We start from the raw sequence: 23,217 nt of genomic DNA on the forward strand, positions 1-23,217 counted from the left end.
AGATTTGGGGCTATAAAGCTTCTTCCTGATGGTCCAGAAAGCAAGACCAGAACACCTATCACTAACCTAAGGATAAAGAATTAGAACTATTACAATGTCATGACTTTGAGGTCAAGCACCTTGTCAACTACTGTTTCCCCCACAGGGACAACAGTAGGTACTCAATAAACAAACACATTGGCAAGAACAGAATTAAGGAACTGGCAGGATGAACAAGAGACCCCGATGCTCCCACTTGGGTCCTCTCTTCATTGGTAAATCTCAGATAAGGGCTTACCCATTGTCCTACCAACACCCCAACGCACCTCTAAAATCTGGATGCCCCACCACCCAGTGCCCACCGGAGACTTGGAGTGAAGGGAGATGTGGTTCCTTCATGGTTATCATGATCCATTATCCCTTCCCTTCCAAGTCCAGAGTCGCAGCCAGTAAAAATTAGGCCACCTCAAGCCCACTGCTCTTAAGGCTGGAGAGAGCCAAGGTCTCTCTCTGCCTCCCCACCACGCCCGGGAACAGGAAGATGGGGGAATCGATTAATAAGCAAACCCGCCTGTTCGCTCTCAAGCTCGGCAATGGCTAAACTGACAGCGAGGGACTTCGGGAAGAGGAGGGCGGAGGCGTGGTGGCCCCGGCCGGCGAGACCGGACGTGTACCCCGCGCGGGTGTCCCCGGCCCGCGCGGGTCCGTCTCCGGCGGGTGCCGGGCCGGGTAGCCCGGGGCGGGCGGGCCGGCGTGGCTGCGACGCGGCCTCGGCGGGGTGGCCCGTGTGCCCGGGCGGCGCGGGCGCGGCCGGCGCTCCTGCAGAGGGAGCTGTGCGCCCGGCCCGGCGCACGCACGGCGCCGCCCGCTCCCTCTTGCCGCCGCAGCCGCCGCTGGGCCCGCCCGCCGGGGAGGGGCTCCCGGCCTCGCCGACAGTTGCTTCCTGCTTCCAGCACGTCCTCGCCGCTTGCCGCCGGTCGGGTCGTGAGAGTCCTGGCCGAGAGCCGCCCGCCGCAGCCGCCGCCGCCCGCTCGGCCCCTGCCCGCGCCCCAGCCTCGCCCCGCGGCCAGCCCGGCCGGCTCGCGCCCGCAGTCCGCGCCCCCACGCCGCCCCACGCCCGCCCCTGGCCATGCTGTCCTTCCAGTACCCCGACGTGTATCGCGACGAGACCGCCGTGAGTACCGCAGCCCTCGCCCGCCGCGGGCGCCGCGTGTGCCGCCGCCCGCGGCCCCTCTCCCCGCAGCCCCTCGCCCCCTGCGTCCTTCCCCTCCCCCTCGGCCTTTGTTTGCGAGATACGGGCTGGGGGCGCCGGGCTCCTCCCGAGCCGCGGGGGCCATGGTGGCCGTCACTGGCCGCCTAGAGGCGGCAGAGCCCGAGGCCAGTCGCCGCTTGGCCGCCTCCTAAAAATCAATGGGGTCAAGGGCAGACACCCAGGTAGGAATGGGCGTTTGACGGGATTGGGAAGACAGAACGTGTCACTGTTTTTTGACTGGAGGAGGCTCTTGCTTAAATATGGTGGTAGGAGAAAGTGTGTATGTCTGTAGATGATGTAAAATTCAAAAACAAAGGCAAACTTTTTAAACTTCCAAATTTAAAATCCTTGAAGTTCATTCATTCGGTATTAAAACGTGCCCCGGGCCGGGTACTGGGCGTGTGGTGCGGGGGTTGCAGACACAAGACCGTGGAATGGGGAGGGTGGAGCGGTGACCCCGTAGTGTTGCAGTGCTGATCCAAGTTTTCCTAAACAAGAGAAGGAGTTGATGCGGGTGAGAGGAGGGCTTTAGAAGGGAGAGGGGATGGATGGCCTTTTTCAGAATGAGTTTGTTTGGCTTAGTGGAAGGGTTAGCCATCATTTACATAAGCTGTGGATTAGCTCAGGGTAACTGTTGAGATCTAGTGGGTGGAAATCTGGGCAAACACTCTTTTTGTGTAAAAATCAATTTGGCATCTTAAGAACTGGAATGAATCCAAATGTGGGCTTGATTCTCTGAGGAATAGCCAAATATCTCAGATTACTTAAAATAGAATCAGAATAAAAAATTTTCGTATATATAGATCTGTGGTGGTGGTTGTGTTGTTTTTCTGATTCCTCTGACCTGATTTATGCCAGAACGTCTGTACTTCAAAGCACATTTCACTTTGGGTTAAAAGGTACTGAGGCTTTAAAGTAAAGGACATATTGTTTTAAATTAAGACTTCCAAGTGGCACTGATGCATTCATGGTTTCTTTGACCAGTGGCCATCTGGTAACCATGTTTTCTCAGTCTATTCAACTGCTTGCTTATTAAATTTACTTTAACAGCCCAAGAAGCTGTATTCCTGTGTTTCAAAGGGTTGTTTCCTTTGTGTATGGGAGTAAAGTGATCCTGCTGGAATGGAAAAGAGGGCAGTAAGTAAGACCAAGTAAGAAGACCTGAGTGCTAGTGCTGGTTTTGTCACTCACTAGCTGGATGCCTTTGGGCAGATCGCTTACCTGTTATGGGCCTTCTTTCTCATATATGAAATGTTAGTACTGGCTTGGCCAACCACAGGGCTTAGGACTGACTTTTGCAGTAAGACTATCATCATTCATTTATTCCCATGACAGTCTGGCCCTGCAGTGTGCCAGACTTCAGTAATCAGAAGACCTGTGACTATGTCAGTTCGGTTCTTAAGGATCTTTGAGTTTTCAGGATAGATTCAAAGTAGAAAGAACTATCGGTTGTGTGACTTGATAAGTGTCATTTTAGTTGTGTTTTTAGTTGGGATTGTGTCTTGCTTAGTTTTTCCCTATTTGGGTTATCAAAATCCTGCCATTCTTGAAAGGGTTAAGTGAGGATTTTATGAAGACGTCCAAAAGATTACGAACAATTAACTCAAAAGGTTCCACAGATTTTGATGTTCTACAGTTTCTTCTCATCGAAGAACTCACGAAAGCCCTAAGCCTCATGGCCAAGGGAATATAGCTCAGGTCTGGCTTGGACCCTACTCTGTGGATCCCACAGTGTACGTATCCCAGCCCCAATAGCCTACATGGAGTAAGTATCTTTTTACTGTGACAGGGTCCTGATTACTAAAACCTTAGGCTAGATTTAGGCATCGGCTGAAATTGTCGCCTTCTTTTCTAGGTTGGGTTTGTCTCTCTCCAGCAGGTGTTAGAGATTGCTGTAGCTCTCTCTCTGTCACTTGAACATTTTCAGCCGAATACCAGGCAGTCTTCTGTTGACCTGTGGGGTTGGAGCATACAACCGTTTTTGGTGAATTTCCGCCCTAATGAGCAGAAACTTGGAAACCATGATGCTTCCAATGCAATGCCATTGTCTGTACTGGCAGCATGTGCTGTCAGGAAATTCAGGCCTGCTGTAGGGGTTAGAAGAGTGTGTAGGGTGAGTGGAGAACACAGAGGAGAATGGGATTAATTTCCATCAGGGGGAAGAGATCATATGCGAATTGAGCCTGGAAGTTGGCCAGTTGGATAAGGTAGAAAGGACATTCCTGGCTGTGTGACCAAAATAAATCATAGTCATGTAGGGCTGGACATTTGTGGACTTGCACTGTTTGCAGGATGGCAGTAGGGCTGTTGTGACCATCCATGGGTGGATAAGCGTGGGTCGGGGGGTGGAAAGAAAAAAAAAATGGGGCCAGGTTTGATGGGCTCTGTCTACTTTGTGTAGGACTCTGCGGTTTATCCTGAAGTCAGCAGGTGAGCTATTTGAATGGTACAAGTAAAATATTGAATGCTAACAGTGCCTTATCAGGGCTGTATTTTTAAAGTCTTTTGGGGAGATGAGGAATGGCTGGCAAACTTAAATCATAAGGAGAACCACGTACTGCCCAACTTGAGTTCAGGGGATATGGCTATGAGACCACCCCATCTGTAGGGTACGGTCTTGTAGAAGAAAAAGTAGGGGGGGCAGGGGAGTAGGGTGGTGGCACGAGGCTCCTGGGATTGCCTGTGGGATTTCCCTGGAGAGAATCAGTTTCCTGTCCTGTTTAAAAATGCCTGCTGAACACCTGCCCTTAATTGGCTTCAGATGGTAATGCTGGTTCTGGGAAGATGGAGCGGTTTCCTGACCGTACACACCGTTCGGGAGGCACCACTGGGTTCTGAGTTAGGGTCCAGGTGTGGGCCTGCCAGTTTACACCCGTTGTAGTTCAGTAGCAAGCCCCACAGGCTTTGGGGTTAGCTCAAAGAGGGTCACGGGTTCTACTGTTTATTAGCCACCTGACTTTTGACAGTTGCTTTAGCGCTCTCCAGCTTTAGGTTCCTCACCTGGAAAATGAGTTGGTAATAGCTTCACAGTGAGGTACCATGGCTGAAGTCTATGGTACAGTGTTTAGTTCACAGTGATCTCCAAGTGAGCCGTAAATCTGCAGCCTTCACTCTCTCCTGCTAACCTCTCTGAATTGCATTCCATAATCTGAAAAATAGGAATATCATCCACCCTCTCACAAGGTTGCTTTACAACACTGGGCACCATAGTGTGGATAGTGAGCGAATGTTCGTTGCTTTGGATCTAGTATTAGGCAAAACTAACATGATTTCCTGTGAATCTTTTCTGCTTTCTTATGACAAGTTAATGGATACGTCTGAGTTTTAGGAACATCATGATCGAGGAACATTTTTAAAGTGTCTGGTGTGTCACCTCTGAGGAATATTTGGGGAAAAGCTGTTGGCAGTGTGCTTTTAGTCCCGACTCTGGTTCTGAACTCGGTATGGCCCTGGGCATGTTGCCATCTTGAGCCTGCTGTTGCTCCTAAAAATGTTGGATTGGAAGATCCTTTACAACTCTAAATTTTTCTGATTTCTTATTGTCAGAGGAAAAGAAGGTTGTTTTAAGCATATTTAAAACCACTTCAATGTGTGTAAAATGTGAAAGACTTGCAGATAAGAAAAGATACAAAATTTTCATTGAGTGGTAACAGTCAGCTAACATTTTTTAAAATTTTTTTAACGTTTGTTTATTATTGAGAGACAGAGAGAGGCAGAGCATGAGCATGGGAGGGGCAGAGAGAGGAGGAGACACAGAATCTGAAGGAAGCTCCAGGCTCTGAGCTGTCAGCTCAGAGCCCAACCCGGGGCTCAAACCCACAGACCAAGCAAGATCATGACCTGAGCCGAAATCAGATGCTCAACTGACTGAGCCACCCAGGCGCCCCTAACTTTTTTTTTTTTTTTTAACATTTATTTATTTTTCAGAGAGCAAGAGAGAGACTGTGAGCAGGGGAGGGGCAGAGAGAGCGGGAGACACAGAATCCAAAGCAGGCTCCAGGCTCTGAGCTGTCAGCACAGAGCCTGACGCAGGGCTCGAACCCACAAACCAAGCAAGATCATGACCTGAGCCGAAGTCAGACGCTTAACCGACTGAGCCACCCAGGCGTCCCACAATCAGCTAATATTTAGAGAGCGTTTTCTTAAGGGTTCAAAATTGGTGATTTTATGAGGATTTGTCAGGAGAGATTCTAGTCTGGTTTTATGTCACCTGTATTTGTCAGTTGTTTAATGAGAACAGTTTCTGAGTGTTCCGCCTTAACTGACCATTCTTCCAGGTGTGCATTTCTCCAGGTGTTCTCTCATCTGGTACCAGATAAGGAGAGATGAAGGCCCTTTGCAGAAAGCCTGGGGTTTTAGGCACCAAGAGGTCCTTCTTAAACTGGCCAGCAGCCACACTGGAACTTTGTACCAGCTGGGGAAACAACAGATTTTCCTTTTCTGGGAGATTATTTGCCTCTATTAGGGAATAGCCCTTACCTTTCGATGTAATCGTCAAAGCAAGGAGACAGATTAAAAATTCATCTGAGATCCTGGTATTCTTGTTCCCAAAATCCTATGAGAAACTGTAACAGGAATGTTGGAGTTGCTCAGAAGAGATTTACTGGAAAGATGTCCCTATGCTTTCAGTGAGATTAATCAGGATAGTATGAAATGGAGAGATTTTGTGATGATTTTTACCTTTGGAAATTTTCTTTAGGCATAATCACCTGGGGAGCGGTGACTCCCGACTGCTCTTGTAGTGTGTGGGTCAGTTTCCAAGGCCAGGCCCAGGAATTTGGGCTTTTCAGGAGCTCGAAGATGTCTCTGATGCTCAGCCGCCCGCGGGAGCTCCTTGAAGCCTTCCCCTCTGCCGGGCCCTGCTGCACTAAGCAGTTGTCTTTCTTCAAATACCAGGGTAGTCTGAATGGGTGATGCCTCTGTCCCTCTTTTTGTAAGCATTTTGTAACAATACACAAAAGGGAAGAAAGGCTGCAGTTTTAGAAATGTTCTTTCATTGCACTTACGTCAGCTTTTTTAAAGCTGCTATCAACTGGAATCATTCTACCGCACGTTGGTAACCTGCTTTTTGGCAGTTTAGACTTAAAGACAAAAACCAATCATGTTATATATAGCAGGGAGATTTTCTCATCATTAGTAAGCTCAGCAAGAACAGAAAAGAAGCAAATCAGCACGTGCGTGGTGGTTCCTTCACAAACATGCCCTTCTTGCATCCCTGGTGCATTGTGCGATTCTGTGCTTTGCCACTGACCACACATTTTCAAGTTTCTTTAGCACAGCGGCAGGCCTTTGTTTTGTGTTGTACAGACAGAGCAGTTCCCTATTCTGACCTTTCATCTTTCTTCCTTCTCCAGCTAAAACATTCTTTTCATGATGGGTGGCTTGACACCTTTGAGAACCTGCCAGCTTTGGTTCATGTGGTAATTTGGGCAGACACATTGCCAGTGAGCCAATTGGAGTATTTTGCCTGTCCTTATCCTATTTTTCCTCTGTTACATTCAGAAAATACTAATGTAATTGGGGGTTAGACTCTAATTGTCCAAAACCACATTTTGTCTTTTGCAGGTACAGGATTATCATGGACATAAAATTTACGACCCTTATGCTTGGCTTGAAGATCCAGACAGCGAGCAGACAAAGGTAATTGGGGCTTATAATTAAAGATAAGGTGGTCTTAGTACCTTGCCCCAAACCCTAGACTTCAGTAGCTATGGCTTTTCCTTTCTGGCATCTTCCTGTGTTTTCTGCCGTGGGATGGTGAATATACCTGTTGGTGCTACCACTTTTTGTCAAATGATCCATGGGAAAAAAGATGAAAGCATTTTTTGTCCCAGAGAAAAGAAAATGTTTGCAATAATGTTTATGGTTTATGGTAACACTGATGAAAGCAAGAATTTGAAAGGAAAATATGAGAAAGAAAAAAACTGATTTTACCAAGTAAAAATGAAAACTTAGAGAAAAATTATGTGAATGAAACGTTGCCTAAAATATTTTTTCCAAAGGAAAAAAAATCTTATAAAGTTGGGCCTTAAACAGTGTGGGAGGAGGGGTGGGGGTGGGGTCAAAGCCCCCCACCCCCTCCCCCGCCCCCCGCTGAAAATCCAACTACAACTTTTGACTCTCCAAAAACTTAACTACTAATAGTGACTGGAAGCATTACCAATAACAGAAACAGTCCACACACATTTTTTAAAAGTAGTATGTGTTGTATTGTTTCAGTAAATTAAGATAGAGAAGAGAAAAGCATATTAAAATCGTCAGGAAGAGAAAATACATTTGTAGTCCTATACTGTAAACAGTCCACGTGTAAGTGGACCCACACAGTTCAAACCTAAGTGTCAACTGTATGTCGAACAAATACCAGGTCTTGAAAACTGAGTGCTGGTCTTGGATCACTTACTGATTTTAACGCAACAAAACCAAAATGAACCAAATTGTAAATGTAAGAACATTCTTATATTTTACAGAAGTAATGGGGTGAAGGGAGAATTTTCTGCTCTGCCTAACAATGTAAATCTTTACTGTTCTTTTGGAGAAACACATAGTATTTTGAGCTGAAGTCTCATTCCATTAATGAAAGTACCCCTGAGTGCTATGTCCCACAGATGTTCTGTCCTTGGAGTGCCCAGATCTTGTCATGTAGGATTCATCCTTACATATACTGTAAGTTTGTTAATCAAGTTTGCTTGGGTGAAGGGATCATGTTTCTCCAATCCATGTCAAGTTCCTTGACTCTTACTTTATAACTATATTTACATATCACTTAGTGCATGGGAATATGTATGCTATTTCTAATATGCTCACTATTCCGGAAATTTATTTGAACTTCTTTAGAATCCCAGAGTACATTTCCATTTTTTAAAAAGGCAACGCTAAATGCACTCTGGGTGGTTTTCCAGACCTGCCGCCAATAAGCCTATGTCTTAGCTCCTCCTATGTCTTGTGGTCCCCTGCCACCATAAATACCGGTGTTCTCTGGAGAAGTCAACTCAGGTTTCCAAGGCAGTTCAGATTTTCCAGGAAAGCATTCCCTCCCGATGTGGGTCTGGCTAGTGGGCTTGGGATTCTCCCCTTGCCCATTCCCACCTTCCATTCCTGCCTGGTCGGTCTGTGGGGTAACAGATTCCACCACTTTTAAATCCTTGGGAAAGAGCTTGACGAGGAAAGGAATGGGGCAAAGGGCTTAGCCAGGCATGGTAGTCTGTGTAAGAGGAAAAAGTAGAGGCAGAAGAGGTGGTCCTGGAGTAAATTTCATGTCGTCTCTTTCTTCTTCCTTCGTTCCCATGCACCAGCTTGCCTGCTTTCCTTTCTTCCACCCTTTCCTCTTCCTTCCAGCAGGTGTGTCCTTTTTGGCTCACTGTAGAAACCCTTATAACCTCTTCCCTACCTTTGTCCTTGAAGTAAGCACACCACCATTTTGAGATTTTTCTAATGGTTTTTGCTTATACCTATAGTCCTTCTTATCTCCCTTTCCCGACTCCTCAAGAAAGACAAAGGTCTCATGGGTGAGAATTACTGGTATTCGGGTTTTCAGTTCTCTTTCATGAAACATTAGTTACAAAGGTGGATGGATAGAGAATCCATGATGAGAAATAGATGGGGATCTTTGAGAGTGGGTGGGGCTCTAACTCTGCAGGGAAGGCTAGGAGGCTCAGGGAGCAGATGTGGGGCTGCCTCCTCACCTCGACCCTGCCAGGAATGACCTTGATCACTTGGCATTGGCCTGAGCCGAGACAGGGATGGAGCCTGGGAATGGAGAGTCACAGGCAGCTACCTAACCTGTAATGGATGGGAAGCACCAGGAAAGGAGTGAACTTCCTGCGTGCATCTCTTGGAAAACTGCCCCAAAGACTGTCTCTGTGATGATTACTTTGAGGTATTGGCTACAACCTGAATTTCTTCAGGCTTTGATGGTGATTGAGGGATTCAGCAGTGTCAGAGTGACCCAGTTTTTGCTTACGTGTTAATGAACACATGCTTTGCTCTTCCTTAATTGATACTGGCTGGTCCTGTGGTTGACAAGCCACTTATTAGTAGATGAAAAACTTCGCTAGTGATCTTACAGTTCACATTTGCTAGAAGCTAATGAGTATACGCTATTATTTTTATGGTATACATTTATTGGGTGCTTACTGTGTGCCAGGCACTTCATCGGTAGCTTTGCATCCCCTATCATTTAATTCTCAAAGCCTAAAGCAGAGCTTTTTATTTTCCCCATTTTACAGATGAAGAAATGGAGTTACTGAGTAATTAATTAACACGCCCAAGGTCATTCAGCTAATAAGTGTGGAGGTAGCTAGGTGGTTATCAACTTTATGTTAAAAACTAATAAAAGGGAAAAGACTCTGGGTAGCTTTTGGGGGGAATATATTCATGTCACTGCTTGCCGTGGGACTTGGCCATCCTCCCGCGGGGACCATGGGCTGTGGCTGCTGTGCCCACACTGGCCTGTGCGGACAGCTTCCCTCGGGTGTCAGAGTGGCTTTGAACCTTTGCCTCCTCCCTGCAGTCTTCCCACACACCCATCTCCCTCGTTTCCAGACAGGTTCGTTAATGACCAAGGCTAGTAATATCATCTGGTTTCTGAGGAGTTATTTTTTTCTAATGTGTTTTTCTAAGGAGAAGAGCAGCGCGTATATTTCCTGCTCATGGTTAGACACATGTACACAAAGGTGTATTAGTCACACCTTGATGTAAAGAGGAATATCTTCACATAGCCTCCAAAACAAAGAAAAGCCAGTCAGGAAGTGAAGAACATTTGTAGCTCTTTTATACTAAATTCTGAAATGCTATCAGGAGGTCTTTGATTTAATCTAGTGTGTAATATGGGTTATCCATTCCTGACAGTGACTGGCATTTAAGGCTTTATCCCTTATAAAAGAATATCAGAGAAGACTTGTAACTTAAAAGTAGGAGGTTGTTGAATCTAGATGAATCCCTTAAAGCTGTCAAGGCCCATATAATCCTATTTTATAGGAAATGCTCCAGATTGTAAAAGATCCTATACAACAACTCACTTGACTCTCTGAAGCAAATCCAACCTTGATATGGAAACTTGAGATACTTTGTACAGACCAGTCCTACCCAGTAGATACATACCAGCTACATGTATAACTCAAACTTTTCAAGTACCCACATTTTAAGAAGTACAAAGAAACAAATGGAATTATTTTATAGTACTATATTTAATTAGTATTTTCAAAATATTAATATCTCAACAGGTAATCAATATAAAATACTATTAAAATATGTTCCTCTTTTTTGCAACTAAGTTTTTGAAATATAGTGACTATTTTACACCCCTAGCATGTATCAGTTCACAGCAGCCACACTTCAGGGGCTCAATAGCCACATGTGGCTAGTGGTTCCTGTGTGGGACAATGAAGATGTAAAGACCAACCTTTCTTGTGAGTATAAAGAATATAAATGAATGTTAGTAGATTTAAAAGAAAGTTGAATTTATCACAGGAATTAAAGAAGAGTTTAATATAGAAATAGATTAAATAAAGCTATATAATTATCCTAATTAATATTAAAAAGAAATTAAAGGGGTGCCTGAGTGGCTTAGTCGGTTAAGCGTCTGGCTCTTGGTTTCAGCTCAGGTTATGATCTCATGGTTTGTGGGTTTGAGCCCCACATTAGGCTCCGCACTGACAACACGCGGAGTCTGCTTGGGATTCTCTCCCTCTCCTGTCTCTTTGTGCCTCCCCTGTTCTTGCTCGCTCACTCTCTCAAAATAAATAAGTAAACTTTAAAAAATTAAAATCTAAAAGTACAGTTGGAATTACAGTGCTTTATCAAGGTGACATCTCATTCAAAACAGTACCTTAAATACTAGGCTAAATGTCTCTGTTACTACAATTCTTATATGTTCACAAAGCTTTGATCAGTACAATAAAACATGAACCAAAATTTGGAGAGAAGAAAGTAAAAATCATGAATTGTAGATTATATGATCATGTATCTAGGAAGCCTAAGGGAAACAAATGAAAACTTACCAGAATTAATGATTCCATAAAGTGATTATGTATAAAATAGTATGTGCAAAAGAAATACAAAACTGTCAGCTCTTATATGTACCATCAGTAATGAGAAATTAACCCATCTGAGAGCAACAAAAAGCAAACACTTGGGAATGAGAAAGAGATTTCGTGCCTACTGGGAAAGTAATAATGCCACTTTGAAAATACAGAGATTTCTCAAAGGCTCAGTTTGGAGTGTTATATCTTTTTTTTTAATTAAAAAATTTTAAGTATATTTATTTTTGAGGGGGGGAACAAGCAGGGGAAGGGCAGAGAGAAAGGGGGACAGAGAGAGAGAGAATCCCAAGTAGGCTCTGCATTGTCAGCACAGAACTTGATGTGGGGCTCAAACCCATGAAATGTGAGATCATGAGCTCAGCCGAAACCAAGAGTCGCATGCTTAACCAACTGAGCCATCCGGGCGCCCCAGGGCATTATTTCTAACAGTGAAAATTTTCCAACAATAATGTAGTGTTTAAGTAGAATATGTTGAATCTGTTCAATGAAGTAATAGGTGCATCTGTTAAAATGTTGGGCTATAAAGATTGCATGCTAACATGAAAAAGTGCTTGTGGTAGAATATTAAGTGCGAGGATAAAAATTGCAGTGCTCCAAATGGTTACAACATTAAAAACGACCTTTGTAAAATGATTGTAGGAGAATCTATATAGGGATAGAAACTAAACAACAAAAATCAGATAAAGGGAAAGTTCTGGGTTAAAAGCACTTTAGAGAGCTAAGTATGACTCTTGAAGCATCTGAACCATAGTGAAATCTCACTGGTGTAAGTGGAACACCCGGGTGACCTTGGAAGTTTTCAGCATGAAGAGCTAGAGAGGGAGGTTTGCAGTCATTAAAAATGATTTGGAGACTAAATAGGCAGGCCCAACAGGCAGTTAGCTCCTACTCTCCTTTCAACAGGCATTTCCACCGTGTCCTTTGCAGATCGTAGGAGGCACTTTGGAGCAGTCTTCCTGCAGGCCCGTTTTTGACGCTGAGGTCAACTTGAGCCTTCAATCTAATAACGAGGCTCTGCTCCCCTGTCTTCCATCCACTGACGTTAACGTGCATGTGATTGACATCCTCATCTTTAACTTTCTAGATTTCCCTCCTAGAAACAAGAAACAAACCCCAAGCCCCACCCTCTGTGTAGCTTTTCTCAACCTCTTTCTTCCTCTTCGTTGGTGTCCTGGCCCTTCAGGGGTGCCCTGGTCAGTTGTTATTTCAGATTTTATCATGTGCCATCTCCCTCTCTTCCTCTGTCCAGGAGTCACTCCACATGCCCCGTGACATAGCTGACCCTCTTCCTTTGTCACCATACCCGGTAATATTGCCCATCAACATAGACCAACCTCCTCAAATCCAGAAACTTCCCAACCCTCGGGGGAGTGGTGGAGACTTGCATCTGTCCTGTCCAGCAGACTGCTCTGCCATTTGGCTCTGCGTTGACTCCCAAGTCCCCAGACTCTGCTTCCATTGCTCTCACAGCTGAGATGGCAGTCTCACTTTGAGGTCACTGTGACACTACTAAACGAGTATTTGTCTTGGCCTCTCCGCTCACTGCGGTGCAGTCATTCCACCCTGTTTGCTCCCCTTCCTGATAGTGTGATAAATTCCTCTCTCTACATCATTGGGCTTGGTTTTGCAGCCCCAAGGTCTAGACGGAAGCAGTGTCCTTGTAGGCTCTTCAGGAGGCTCTCCGTCTTACTCCACGTTTTGTGGCTCCAACTTCTTAGTTGCATATGCCAGAAGTTGTTACTGAGTTACTGAAGGGGAGATACAGAGAATGGAGGGATTTATACCTTTCAAGGGATAGCCCTCTTAATTGTAACTAATTGTCAAATCTGCCTTTCACAGAAACTCTGTCCTGGGACTTTGGTACAGCAGTAGCTAAGTGTAGAATATGATCTGCATATACCTAAGGACTAGTTTTGTTTTCTCCCTGAGAGTGGCCCTAGGCAAAATGAGAGCCACAGCAAACAGCTCTGTTTCCTTGGTGGATCTCACGAGAGAAGAATGTTAGTGAGAACCAGCAACAACAAAACAAAACAGTTGTTTTAGTTTATGTTTATTCCTTCTGATAAAATAAAATTGCCATCTGTGTCAGAGAAGATCAAAGGAATACACAACATAGGTCTTCTCTAGGACATTATTTGCTCTCCCTTCCCATTCTCCCATTGGGCTGAATAGTTGGAGATAGCTCATTACACCTGCTGATAAGAGGCTGAGAAACGTAGGGAGGAGAGCAGGGGTCCTTCAGTCTTTCAGAGTAAGAAACCTGGACACGTTACCTTTCCCTTCCCCTGTACTTACACTGTTTCCTTCTCTGGCAGGGAAGATTTAAATCTTAAATGACTTCTGATCATCTCTAGGATATTGAAGCAGCCTAGGGTTTCAGTGTATGTATTTTCATGTCACAGAGGTCAGTGGAGAACAAAGTTTACGGAGGTCAGCACCTGCTTTCAGGCATCCTTCCTGCCTGTTGTGAGGTCTGTTTTCTTGTTTGTTTGCTAGCTTTTGTTTTCATTGTTAAAGGTTAACCCTAAACATATGTAGTGTGAGGAGTTTCTGCTCTGTTCCGGTACCAGTCTGGCCCAGATCTCCCTGGACACTGGGCTTTCCCTAGCATGGAACCAGAGCCAACCTGTAGAAGAAGTAGCTTGGAGCTGGGTGAGCAGAGTTCATTTGTCCAGTTGCATTTCTACAGCAGGCCACCGCGCTGTCAGGCTGCAGAGCCAGCAGAGTTGAAGGTTGCTTCCAGGACTTCCAGTGCTTGAAGGGCTAGTCTCTGAGCCAAAAGACAGCAGATGAAGTTCACTGGAAATTAATTGGCTTGGGTTTATGATGTTCTTTGAAGACTTTAGGACACACTGAATATCCTTTTCGTGGATAGTTCTTCATCCTGTGCGCTTGCAGGCACTCCTCATATTACTTCTGTTGGGAAGCAGTGTGGAGGCAGAGAATATTTGCCAAATGGGACTGGAAGACAGAACACACAAATCAGAGCTCTTGTCCTTCCATTTTCTTGTTCTATGACCATGGCAGGCTACCTAGCCTGGATTCATTTTATTCGCCTATAAAATGAGTATTATTGAAATCACTTCCAAGGTTTTACTGACCTTCACCTCAGAAAATGCACGGAAGAATTCATTTTCCGTACCCGGCAGAGGTCTGCACAAAGATGGTGTAGCTTGGGGCACTGCTGCGTAACCGTAGCGGGATATAGACCTTCAGACGCTGGTGCTCCAGCCGCGTAGTCAGAATGTCCAACTTCAAAGACTCTTCTATTTTCATCCAGAAATCTAAGAAGGATTTTCCTTTCGAATCCTAGGTGTTTAAGATAAAGAGGCTCACGCTCTGTGCGTTGGTATTTTTCCATGGGACTGTGACTTCTAAGTGAGGTTCCCGTGTTCTAAAGCGTGATGATTAAACTAGGGCAGAGATTACCTTCAAACTATCTGGTAGTACCTCTTTTAACTGGGGCCTTGTGAACGCCCTTGGCAAAGCTGGCCTGTGAAACACTCGTCCACCCGTTCATTACTGTTCCATGTAGGACCTGGATTGGGAATTACTACTGTGCGGTCCTCCTTGATTGGAAACAGGAGGCGCTTTAGGTAAATATGTTACCACATATTATCTCAGGTTCCTAAATATCTCACTCATCACCTCCTTTGGAAATGTTTTTCCTTATTGTAGTTTGTAAATACACTTCTTATAAATCCACAGTGGAAATATGTAATTAGGGAAACAACTTCCTTTTGATGTATGGATGGGATAATCATCAAAAGTATGAGGAAGTTGCTGGTACTGGACCATCTTCTTTTCTAAGTGCTGCTGGCTTTTTTTCTCTTCTCTCATGCCTTCTATAACCAGGGTTTGTTTATTTATTTTGAGAGAGGGAATGCACATGAGCTAGGGAGGGGCAGAGAGAGAGAGAAAGAGAAAAACAGAATCCCAAGCAGGCTCCATACTGTCAGTGTAGAGCCCTATGTGGGGCTCGAACCCACGAACTGTGAGATCATGACCTGAGCCGAAATCAAGAGTCGGACACTTAACCGACTGAGCCACCCAGGCACCTGTGTACCCAGGGTTTTGATGCAAGCAGCAGAAATGGATTCTGGCCAGCTTTAGCAAATAGGGAATTTATGGCAAGGATGAGCCCAGCTCCTGGGGTAGACTGAAGGGCTAGGCTTGGCACAGACAGGAACCAGATAGTTCTAGTGCAGAAATTCCAATTTTCACCCAGCACTGCTAATGGCATAAATGATCTTCACTTTTTCAACTGCCTGTCCCTTGTTTAGTGACTCTCCCAGGAGAGGGAGTTTTGATTGGCCAAACTCCAAATGTGTGCTCACTCCTTGGCTGAACTGTGGTTATGGGAAATTTGGTAGAAGCCCCAGGGACCCTCTTTGGCTTTTGTACCATCAGGAAGCTACCTGGAATTACTGTCTGCTAAGAAGGGAGGACACTGGAAAGGGAGAATGGATGCCGGCTACCCGAAATGCCACAGGTCTGCTGGCTTCATCCTCTCTCCCTTCTCCGTATGTGTTCGTTCCCTTCCCTGTTCCCTGTCTTTCCTCTCCTATCCAAGCTTACCTGTGTGTCCACTGTGGCAAGCATTAGATCAAACTCGGAGGAGGAACAGACACTGTCAAAAGCCAGACAGATGTGGCCCCTGCCGGCATGGAATTTACGTGTTAGCACAGGAGAACCAGCGATTGGGGGTGTGCAAGCCACTTAACCTTTGAGCTGCTAGAGTTCTGTGCTGAAAAGAGGCTCAGACACATCCTGAGTCTCATTTTAGAAAAGCAGACCCCAGACCACTGACAAAATGCTTAACGTGCTTGAATACATTTGATAGTGGCATCTTGCCTGTGGGCAGTTATTTGACTTTGGTTTTTAATCATCATGGTGTTCCTATGAGAAATGCTGGTCTCGGATATGTTTGGGAAAACCATTGGTAAAGAGCTAACAACTGAAGAACTGAGATAACTGACTTCTCCTGGCCTCTCTTCCCCACTGCCCCCAAACTTAGCTGTCTAAAATCCACTCACCACCCCATGCTGCCATTTCCAGGGAACAAAGCACTTAGTCATAAAAACCACCTTCGTTGGGCACTTAGTAAAATATAGGTCTCCAAACTGTAATTCTGGAGCATCTGATTTCAGTAGAAATCTCTGTCTCCCAGATAATTCTTAAGGTCCAGAAATCTTGGGAAAACTGCCCTAGAGAATGCTTAGACATGGTTAGAGAAAGGTGCTAACACCTTTGATAGTAACACCACTTTCAAGGAGTCAAAGTCCTAGTCGATGCCTCACTTGTTTATAGCATCTTTATAAATCGGAGGGACAGTGTTTGTGGTTCTGACGTTTTCATTGGGCGATATCAAGGCAAGTGTTAGAATAAAGACTTGAGGGACTCTCCTACGTAGTATTTTACGGCTCTGACCATTTCTGTCAGCTGTCTGTTTAATCATACACGTGATTTTTAGGAATTCCAGTTCTGCCTCTATAAAATCTCATGCCTTTCTCCTTTTTCTTTCTTTCTTTCTTTCTTTCTTTCTTTCTTTCTTTCTTTCTTTCTTTCTTTCTTTCTTTCTTTTTTTTTTTTTTTTAAATTCCTACTGACACTGCTCTGGTTCAGGCATGCATTGCCGTTGTGCTAGACATTCAGTAGCTTCCTAATTTGTCTCCCTTCTAGGATTTTCTTTTCCCTGTTCCCCCCAACAACTAATGGGAACCCTTAGAGATCTTGGAACCTGCATGTTCATGGGAAGGCAGTGGGTAGGATCATTTAATGAGCAGCGTCGGAGGTAGAAAGGCAGGTTTCAATCTTTACACCACAATTTCATCAGATGTGATGTTGGTCATATTTTTTAACCACTCCAAACTTCAGTTTTCTGATTTATAATTTGGAGCAAACTACTCTGTATGGTTGTGGTGAAAATTAAGTGATAATTTTGAACCATGCAGCAAAATGGTGGACACAAGTAAGTGCTTGATAAATGTTTGCCACTGCATTTATTGTAGAGCACTTTAAATAGCATGGAAATTATCTGCTTGATAATTTGTGGGACAGATTCTTTTGTTGCAATTAATTCTTAGGCTCTTTTCCTCCACTTTCTTTCATGGTTATTGCCCTGTTCAGATCTTTCTTTCTTTTTGGATCGATTTTTATCCTTTGTATTTCCTAGAACATTGCCCACATCATTGAGATTCTAAAATGTACCAGCATGGGGTTAGTGTAATATCTCTTACGTCCCCAACTCTACTCTCCCTGTCCGTGGCTATATTTCTTCATCATTTCTAATATTGAGTTTCTGCAACATTTCTCCCCTTTCCTTGATTAGCTTAGCCAGAGCTTTGGTTGAGGTTTTTTTTTCCCTTTTTAAATTTTTTTTTTAAAAGAAGCCATTCGAGGACTTAGAAGTTATACTCTTTTAATTTTCTAATTAATTTCTTCTCATGTTCTTTTGTTACTTTAAAACTTTGATTTGAATGTTTAGTTTCATTTCACTTTCTCATGTACTGATAAGACACCATTCGTGTAGATACACCTTTTTCAGCTCCGCCCACCAGGACTTGGGCAAACTTTGGGTCATTTCCTCCTCTTCCTAGGCTGCTCATGTTCTACCAGCCTCACCTTGCTCAGCAGATGGCGGGACTCCTGGAAGAGCTGTTTGGATGCCGGATTAGTGGTACTTGAAACCCAAGTCATTCCAGCTCATGTGAAAAAAGGAGCAAAGTAGCTGTAATTGGCGACCAGGGTGTAAGAGCCTTTAGGCACAGCCTGATCCAGGAGTGCACATGATATTTCTGGAAACCTGTTTTTCTTTGTCTCTCAGGTCATCTGCTTTTCTCTGATTGTTTTGTTTTCCAGTAGCCTCTTCCATGTGGTAGGAAAAGATGGGCCTTGTCTCTTTCAGTTTTATTCAGTCCTCATGGTCCCAAATCCCAGAAGATAAGATAACTTCTGTCTGCCAGTATGCATCCCTGTCACTGAAAAAGGATTCTGGTTGCTTTGCCTGGGTTCATGACTCCTTTATTGACTTGCCTATAGAGAAGAATGGATGGAAAGACTGCTTACAGAAATGGATAGGGTTTTTTTTGTTTTTTTCACTTTTTTGTTTTTTTTACATTTATTTATTTTTGAGAGACAGAGAGAGACAGAGCATGAGTGAAGGAGGGGCAGAGAGAGAGGGAGACACAGAATCTGAAGCAGGCTCTAGGCTCTGAGCTGTCAGTACAGAGCCTGACACAGGGCTTGAACCCACGAACCGTGAGATCATGACCTGAGCCGAGGTCGGACGCTTAAGCAGCTGAACCACCCAGGCGATCCGATAGGGTTTTCTTATATAAAGAATGTAGAAAGGAGTTAGCATAGTTAGAATACAGACAGAGGTAGCAGTAACGTCATATGACAGATGGTGCAATCTACTGGTACTCAAAAACAGTAAAATCTGATGGAGAGAGAGGGTAAAACACAAACTTCCTGAAAGCATAACTGTCACTTTCCAGACCCAGCTTGTTTATTCGAATGCAGAGCACCTCACCTGTGCCAGACATACCTCAACCGTCACAGTGTGATTGCTGTCCTTCAGGACAAGGCACACCCAGACACCAGCACTGTGTGCATAAGTCACAGAACAAGCCCTTGGACCCAGTGCAAGCCTCATCCTGTATGGGTGTTCTTCCTGGCCCTGGATCAGTCCCTGGTTCGAGGGTTGGGGTGCTCAAATGGCCAATAGAAGTCACACACTGTTCCCCCACTCTATCAGTAGGACTTCTCAAGGGTACCAAGATACAGATAATCACCTTCAAATGTTTTGCCACATCTCATGAATTTTAACTCTTTAATAGTCTTATTTTTCTTGTTTTCTAAATATTATTGTTGCTGTTTGGATTCTCTTATTGAAAAAAAATAGTTATTTAAGAGAGGATGTGTATGCATTTAACTTCTTCATGATCAGGTTTTTAATTAGGTTTAGATTTGAACTACTGTCTGTCCTTGCCGGGTTTCTGGTTAGTAGCATGTGCCCCAAAGGACCAAGCCAAATGGAGTTCAAGTTTCAGCTTTGAATGGACTTCCTAGTAGTGACTACATTTGAGAACAAGACTTGACTGTAAGGTCAAACTGATTTGCCCATATGGGATGGGCATAGGAGGTGGAAAAGAGACCTGGCTGGGATTCTGGAAGGCCCCACCTGTACTGTTAATCACATGCAGCTGGAAGCTCAGTGTGAGCCTTCCTTGCCTGAGGGCGGACGGTCCCAGAGAGAATAGGTGCACCCACTCTGGGGTTTTAATGTTAAAAGACAAGCCCCATGGAGTTGGGGCTCTTACCACTTGAATTCACTCTTTCTCCTCCTGGGGAATAAGTAAGTAATGGGTTTGTGGGGCCGGGAAAAGAAAGTAGCATTGTGCTTTTACTGTGACCTGAATCCCCTTTTTTCTCTTGGAATTTAAGATTTCCTTTGTTGTCTGAGGTACTGCTAATTATTTAAAAATGTTCAGTGAGTACTGGAAAATATGGGATACTCATTTCTCTCTCTTTGTATATATTTCTCATATTAGTTTTATAAAATATATTATTTCCATTCCTTTATAGTCTCAATTTCTAGACCTGTTTCCTGAAGCAGCTGCGTTTAATTTTCTGTTTGGCATGACCTGCCTTCAGTTTGCTGTGTGACTGTCCAAATCTCCGGGCCCTGAGTCCTGGAGCCTCATGGATGAGCTTTGCTGCCCCTTACCTTCTTTTTTATAAGGGTGTCCCTGCACTTGGAGAGTCATATCTGAATTCTGCCATACTCCCAGCAGTGAGAGGGGACCCACATATGCATCTCCCTCTGGCCTCCAGGAAGCACTCAGCCTCCTCGTGGCTGGGACCGTGTTGTTCTGCCAGACCTTCCTCTGACACCAACCTGTTTTCTTCAGAAGGCCCTGAAAGTTGCTTTAACCAGGTCATATACACGCATGCATATGTCTGTGTGTATAATTTGCAGCAGAAACTCCTCAAATGATGGTGATGGACAGCACCATTCCTAGTTTTTGTTGTTTATTTGGGAAGAGTGGAGGTTGATAGCCGTGTGCAAGTTAATGTCCTACCTAAGACTCCCTCTTGGTCATCTTGACACCTGCCTGCCCCACTCTCTCTCACCCCTGCCTCATCCTGGAAATAATTTCTCCTTTATTCTCTTGTAGCATTTCCCTTTATCCCTGATTCATCTGTTTAATCTTATGTTAATTGTGGTGTTTTATATATATACAGCTAGTTAGTGAGTAACTGTATGCTTCATTTTTACTCATATATGTATGAGTTATGCTTATTAAAGGATGTGAGGTATTTTGTGGATTAAAATACAGTGCATGTGAGGACAACTTGAAGAAATTCTTTCTGAAGACAGGGTAAAGGAATCTCCAGCTCCCAACCTGAGTGACCCTTTGCCAGGTAGCTCTTCTTTCCTTTTCTTTCATGGTGGTGAGACTTTAAGATGAGCTCCTACCAGGGGCGCCTGGGTGGCTCAGTCGGTTGAGCATCTGACTTTGGCTCAGGTCATGGTCTCATGGTCTGTGATTTTGAGCCCTGTGTCAGGCTCTGTGCTGACAGATCAGAGCCTAGAGCCTGCTTCAGAATCTGTGTCTCCCCCTCTTTCTACCCCTCCTCCACTCATGCTCTGTCTCTGTCTCTCTCTCTCTGTCAAAAATAAATCAACTTAAAAAAAAAAAAAAAAGATGAGCTCCTACCAGAGTTTTGTGTGCACAGTACAGTATTGTTAACTACAGGCGCAGTGCCATGCAGCACATCTCTAGAATTTACTCCGTGTGCATAACTGAAACATTGCCTTGCTGTGGAGCTTTCTAATCTTCAAGGGAAGTGGGAGGTATAAGCCAAGTTTCTTAGTCCCGGGCAGCTATTCAGTGTGTTCACATCCATTCATTGCTATAAAATCCAAACTGTTGATCGTCTTCAGAGGCTCAGCTGCAGGTGTCATTAATGGGCTTTCAGATTCCAGTCACTTGGACAACACTCTGTAATCGACTGTGGACGCCGAAGCTTCTTGAGGAACGAAGAGAATTCTAATTCTCCTCACCCTGCTCCTTTATCATCATGGATGTCCTCCAGTTTTGTTCTTCTCTTCTTGCCCCTTTTCTCCCTTTCCCCCAATTTGTTCTAATTTCTAGACCAAGAAGCCAAACTGTTAAATCCGTAAGTGACCAAGAAGGTGTTTCCTGATTAAAATACCAGAAATCATATTGACAGTCTGTAGAACCCTAAATTTCACAAAGCCCCTTTATAGAACATTTGCTGTCTTGAGCATGAGAAGGATTTGCCCAAGTTATAAAGAATTTGAGACTTTGAGGCATTTGACCTGTTTGGTTTTACGTGTAGGTCTTTGATTTGGAAGGACATAGTCTTTAAAAACTGCTCTATTTAGAGTAATTGGTTGACTATCATCGGTGGATGGGTGGGGTGACAAAATTGGTCGTAATAGCCCTAGAATTGTATCATTATTTAGTAGCATTATGCCTGGCATAACAGTCTTATGAACATTTGAAATGAGAAAAGCCAAAGTGTCTGCTTCAGTGTGAGATGGATTTGGTTGCCGCAGTTGTGTCTGTACCACGAGACGTCTAAAAGAAGTGATGCAAGATAGAGGAGCAGTTGAAGAAGACGGTTCCACCTTTCCAAAGCAAAGGAACTGAACACCTGTGTGTCTTGGGCCCACCTTGGTCCTACTAGAGCCTGAATAGGGCCTCGATCAGCCTCAGACAAACACAAACCAGAAGGGTGAGGGACACAGAGCCCGCACAGTGCCCTCCTCAGAGGCCCCTTCAGTGGAAGAAGAGGGGCCAGCCAAGAGCCTCAGCACACTGGGATCCCAGGGTGGGAGACCCGAGGAGCTAGAGCAGTCTGATGAGGCCCTTCTGGGAAATAGCCATCGAATCCACACACGAGTGTACACGGTGCCCATTTTTCTCTGCACCCTGTCACAGTGGTCGTTCCCGCTTCTTCTGGAGACCAGCCATTTCACTTGGCCTCAGCTCTCCCTGGACCACTGGCCCACCTTTCTGACTCCCAATTTTGCTTCCCTAGTTTATTCTTCATCCAAAGCAAGGGTAGATGTTTCAAAAGATAAGCCAGATTTTGTAACTACCTCCTTTCCCAGTCATAGCTTGCTTGCCCCTAGAATAAAGATTCAAACTTCCTAACTGCCACCAGGTGCCGCGTGATGAGGTGCCGCACGATCAGCTCCCACCTGGGTCTTCGCTCCCTGTCACTCATTCCCAGCCTCACTGCCCTCCCTGCTCTCCTTCACACCTGGGAGCTCCCCATCTCCCAGGGTCCCACACTTGCCATTCCTTGGCCTGGAGCACTTCTCCCGTCTTTGCATGGCTGCTCCCTGTCGCCTAGCCTACCTTGATTCAGAACCGCCTCAGATGGGCCTCCCTGGCCACCCTCCCTCCTCCTTCCCAGTGCTTCCCAGGCTCTGTGGTGCAGGACTGGTTTTTAAATTTCCAAACCGGTATGGATTGATATTTTTGTAAAACATAGCAGAGATGTCACAGCGATGTCACATTGCTCACAGCACTCCCTCTCAGGCTCTGTCCTGGCCTCATCCCTGGCAGGTGGCATACAGTTCAGGACCAGCACAGGTTGCAGATGCTCATGATTACCCTGCGTGTGGCCTTCAGACTAACCATTCTCTGTAACCCTCTGGCTTGTGTTTTGTCTCCCCCAGTACAGTGTTAGCGCCACGAAGGCAGGGAGCTTGTCCTGGACTTGTCACCTCTCCATCCACAAGGCCAAGATCAGTGCTGATGCACATGAGGTTTTTCTTAAGTCCTTTCTGATGCTCCAGGACCCTGACGTGCCTGTCCAGCCCCACAGGCGGGGGGAAAATCATAGGAGGCCTGGCTTCCTTTCTCCCCCCGGGCGTCTGCTCTTACTCATCCCACATCCGGA

At 45.0% G+C, this 23,217-nt stretch overlaps 1 protein-coding gene across 1 annotated transcript in view; it reads left to right on the forward strand.

Annotated features, from left to right (window-relative positions):
* Positions 1-1,000: 1,000 nt before the first annotated feature.
* PREP (prolyl endopeptidase) overlaps positions 1,001-23,217 on the forward strand; it is a 119,727-nt gene continuing 97,510 nt past the window's right edge. Inside the window, exons 1-2 of the mRNA XM_019442989.2 lie at positions 1,001-1,153; positions 6,797-6,871. Coding sequence (XP_019298534.1) covers positions 1,109-1,153; positions 6,797-6,871 — 120 coding nt within the window. The 5' untranslated portion in view covers positions 1,001-1,108. The remainder of the gene's footprint in view (positions 1,154-6,796; positions 6,872-23,217) is intronic.

Source organism: Panthera pardus, unplaced genomic scaffold, assembly GCF_024362965.1.
Source record: "Panthera pardus isolate Hobbes unplaced genomic scaffold, ASM2436296v1 HiC_scaffold_17, whole genome shotgun sequence".
NCBI lineage: Eukaryota > Metazoa > Chordata > Mammalia > Carnivora > Felidae > Panthera > Panthera pardus.